The 4,330-nt window shown below is 40.1% G+C and overlaps 1 protein-coding gene across 1 annotated transcript; it reads right to left on the minus strand.

Moving 5' to 3' along the window:
- Positions 1 to 852: 852 nt before the first annotated feature.
- On the minus strand, positions 853 to 1,791 carry DNAJB7 (DnaJ heat shock protein family (Hsp40) member B7). Its single transcript, XM_007941771.1, has one exon. The coding sequence runs from the start codon at positions 1,789 to 1,791 to the stop codon at positions 853 to 855; it is 939 nt and encodes a 312-aa protein (XP_007939962.1).
- Between the last annotated feature and the right edge of the window lie 2,539 nt (positions 1,792 to 4,330).

A 4,330-nucleotide genomic window follows, 5' to 3' on the forward strand; every position in this document is an offset into this window, starting at 1 on the left:
TTCAAACCCACCAGCCACTCCTCGGAAGGAAGGTTGGGCAATCCTACTTCCGTAGTGATACTGCCTCGGAAACCCAAGGAGGGGTCGCTATGAGTCAGGGGTGACTCGACGGCACATAACAACAACAACAACAACAAGGTGTAATCGTGTTGAACAGACCACTTGCTCAATATCTGATTGATGTGTAACTCATCTGTTTTCCTCCCACCGTGATCCTAAATTAGAATGGCTGAATGTGGTATTTTAGTGTGATGTATTTGTAGATCCTGTGTACAGAGTCCAAATAAAAATAGAAAGTTTCCTATCTGGAGTGATTTATAATGGCCTGCCACACATGATACTTCCAGACTTCTCTGAGAAATTCAGATTAAGTCTGGCTATTTAAATGTAAAGAAGATACTTCATATTTCAATTTTTATAGTGTCTTTAAGTTATAAGTCAAATAGTCTTGCCTCCATTGTAAAAAATCATTCCATGAATAACTGTCTAGACCAAACCTGTATGCATTTTTACTTCCTGAAGCTGTAAATATGTTATAAATTTGTACAGAGGTTTAGTTAAAAGGAATAAAGGAGAGCCTAAACTCTACCAAAAAAAAATTCTGTGATGTTCAAATATTTAGCTCAAAACCTAAATTTAAAAAAAAAAAAAAAGTGTACCATTTTCCGAAGTCCTAACATCACCAATGGCTACCACATAAACATCTTTTTCTGACGTACCTAAATAACGGCAGTCCAAATGTCCACAATCCTGCTAACAATGTTAAAAATATAATCTTAATAACTCTGAATAACCAAAACACACACAGTTGTGTTTAAATGTTATATGAACATATGTGTCTGAAGAGTCGATTTAGCTTTTGCTTTTGGTTGACTTCTTCTTCTTCTTCTTCACTTCTTTATGCTTCTTTTTTTTTCTCTTACTACCTTCTTTGAATCCTGCTGCGAAAACAGAGGGATCCCAGCTGCTGGTGACCCAAGGTATACCTTGCTCATCATTGTCCACAAAAGTATCTTGAGGTACATGTTTGGGACTGCTTGAGTAGTTGTTGAATGACTGTCTTCTCCAGCTGCATCCTTCTGCAAGGCCCTCTTCATCTGCCATACCATTTATCAGGAAGCACTTCACCTCACCATTATCTTCAACTTCTTCTCTTTCGTGATCATTCTCAATTATTTTCTTTGTATTGCTATTTTGCCCGTTAATTATTTCACGTGGAGTTGTAACAGATATGTAGTTGACCATCCCACGATCATCAAATGCCCTGGCAGAGAATGAGGTAAGGCCTTCACGTCCCAGTGAACCATGTGATACATATCCTCTGTCATGGGAAGGACATCTGCTCTCAAAAGCTGGATATTTGCTGAAGGTAGAGAAAAGGGGGTCTACACCTCTGCTTATGTTTCCAAAGTGGCGTCTTTGACTATTTAAGAGGTTCTCAAGTGACTCTTCAAAGCAGTCAAAAGAAAATGGGTCCCTTAGACCAATAACTTCTTTAAAGACATCATCTGGCTTACGGAATCTGAAGCCATTCTCACAAGGATCGCCAAAATGACTTCCCCCTCCATCATTTAATCCTTCTTTGCCATATTTATCATAAATGTCCCGTTTTTCATCATTTGATAACACTTCGTATGCTTCAGCTACTTCTTTAAATCTTCTCTCTGCTTCTTCTTTATTTTCTGGATTTTTATCAGGGTGCCATTTAAGTGCCACTTTGTGATAAGCCTTTTTAATGTCCTCAGGTGAAGCATATCTCTGTACTCCTAGAACTTCATAGTAATCCACCATGTTTTAACATATTATTGGAAAGAGGTGCTCAGGGTAGTGAGCACTGTGGTTTCCTCTCAGCTCAGGCTCTGCTGGTGGTGGTGGTAGACGCACTGCCTGCAGCTCCTGTTTACATTAAAGGTAAGGTTATTACCAGAGACTACTGCTAGGAGACCTTGGGAAACTGATTATGTGGCAAGCAGAGTAACATGCTTATGTCAGTGAACACTGCATTATGGTGTCATTCTGGGATTAAGGCAGGGACTCAACTTTCCAAATGGAGCTATTCCAGAGTCAGACCATTCTGAAGCCCCTGGACTATTTCCCTGGAAGTCTTAGACATAGGACAGTGGGACCTGGTGCTGACAGCCACAATATGTCTCTTGCATCATATGACCCCTAAATTACTGGTCCTTGGTAACTTCAATGTTTAGTTTTGGAAAAATGTCTTCACATAATTCTTCAACTAGTAAACCAGTGAAAAAAAGTATACAAGCAATTGACGTTTCGTTACTTCATACAAACAAGGCAGTATAAGAGAGGATGTGCTGAGTAAAATCAATCATAGGAGAGATACTTAAGCCAGACTTCGGATATTAGGGAAGGCTTCTTGGAAGAAGAAACCTAACATGAAAGCTTTCTGCATGTCAGTGGGATGTCATTTGAGATGATGGTATCTTTGAGTACCTAAAGTTTACTGCTATAATACATGCAGTAAAATGTAGTGAAATTCTTAAAATTCAGTGAATCTCATCTTTCTTCAGTATATGTGCTTACATGTATGTGTAATATGTTTCTGATATTATTTCCCTGCCAATAATAACAGTAGTATTGAATATTATCTGAGTGCTTTCTTAGGGGGAAAGCCCTTTGCTAATGATTTACTATAGTTTTTCATTAATGTCACAGCATTCCAATGAAAAAAAAAACTTATGCCAAAAAAAAAAAAACAGGTTCTGAGACCAGAAGAACTGGATGGTGCCTGGCTACCTCTACCACCAGCTCTGATCAGGATCACAATCGAAGGTCCTGGACAGAGTGGAAGACAATGTAGAACAGCATTCAGAATCATCAAAAAGACCAGGCTTCACAGGTTGCAGGTTCCGGTAAGATGGCAGACTAGGCAGAAAGACTGAACCCTCTTCAACAAAGAAAAGGGAAACCAATTAACACAGACACAGAAGATAATCCTGGACCCCTGAGCCTTGAAGGGAAGGATATAGAAGTGGACTAAACCCCAACTAGCAGAAGAGTTTGCATGAAAATACCAAAAAATGAGACAGATGGAGCTGTGGTCTGGCAGCGATCCTGACGGCACAGCACAGAGAGCTTTGAGAGTGCCAAATGGTGGTAGGATCTAAGAATTAACCTAAAAATCAGCCCTGATAGCCAGGGACTACACAGAGGACTGCTCTGGTGGCTGGGGAATAAACAGAGAAGGTGAAGAGAAACGCAGGCTGAGCTGTGGACTTTTGCCGGTCCAGAGGGTGCTGCCATTTTGAATGTTTAAAAACAGCTTGACTATTTTGGATATTTAAAGAGACAGTGCTCTCGCAGATTCCTGGGGCTTAAGAACACATTCTGCTTGCCAGCAACCCCAAGGACACTCCAGACCTGCAAGACTGACAAGGTACGACATTCCTCTTGTTACTCTTATACCCCACACCCGCTTGCTGAACAGGAGTGCGGCCATCCCCCACTCCCATCCACCTTCTGGGCCCACAGAAACTCCACCACAGTCTGTGCTCATACGGAGCCTGGGTGCCCTGCCCTGTCCTCTACCGATTTTTTTTTCTCTTTTTTTATTTTTATTTTTTCCTTTTTTGCTTTCTTTTTTCTGGTGATTAGTTTGTTTGTATTTGTGTGTTTTTTATTAGTACTTTTGTCCTTTTTACTATTATTCTTAATCTTCTCCTCCCAGGTCCTAGTTTTCAGCATTTTTTCTTTCCCCTGTTCCTGGTTGAAACAAAAATTTTTTTTAATTTGTTTATTTTTTTAATTTAAGGTTGTTTTTTTCCTCCATTTGTTCTCATGGTTAACCCCATTCCTTGTTTTTCTTTTTGCATTTTTCCCATTTTTTTCCCCCTTCATTCTCCTTCTCTACCTTTTTTCTCTTAGTGCCCTATCCCCAGATATTGCAGGTTTTCTTGTTTTTTCTTCTTCTTTTTCCCTTTTTTCTTATTTTGGTTACTGTTCCTATGTGATTACATGGTGTGTTTTTTGTCCATGTGCTTTTAGTTTTTTGATGGTTATTCAATTGTAATTTGTGTCTAACTGAGTGGGAGACAGTAACAGTCCCCATAAGACACAACTGCACCCACACCTCCTGCAACTTCACTTACTGAGTGACAGCCAATACCTCCTCCACCAATGGGCCAATGATAAAAAACCACCAAGAAGAGCCTGAATCACCCTTGGCTGCTCTTCACAAAGAGTCAACAGAGATCTAAATACAACAATGCCAAGATGCCTTGGAGACAACAGACCATCACAGTCCACACAAAGAAGCAGGATAAAGTGGTAGAAACAAGGGAGCAGGATACAGACCCAGAACACATCC

This window comes from Orycteropus afer, unplaced genomic scaffold (genome assembly GCF_000298275.1).
Source record: "Orycteropus afer afer isolate SDZICR_OR568_19922 unplaced genomic scaffold, OryAfe1.0 scaffold00083, whole genome shotgun sequence".
Taxonomy (NCBI): domain Eukaryota; kingdom Metazoa; phylum Chordata; class Mammalia; order Tubulidentata; family Orycteropodidae; genus Orycteropus; species Orycteropus afer.

Coding starts and splice junctions, on each gene's coding strand:
- DNAJB7 (XM_007941771.1), bottom strand. CDS start 1,791: ATGGTGGATTACTATGAAGTTCTAGGAGTACAGAGATATGCTTCACCT.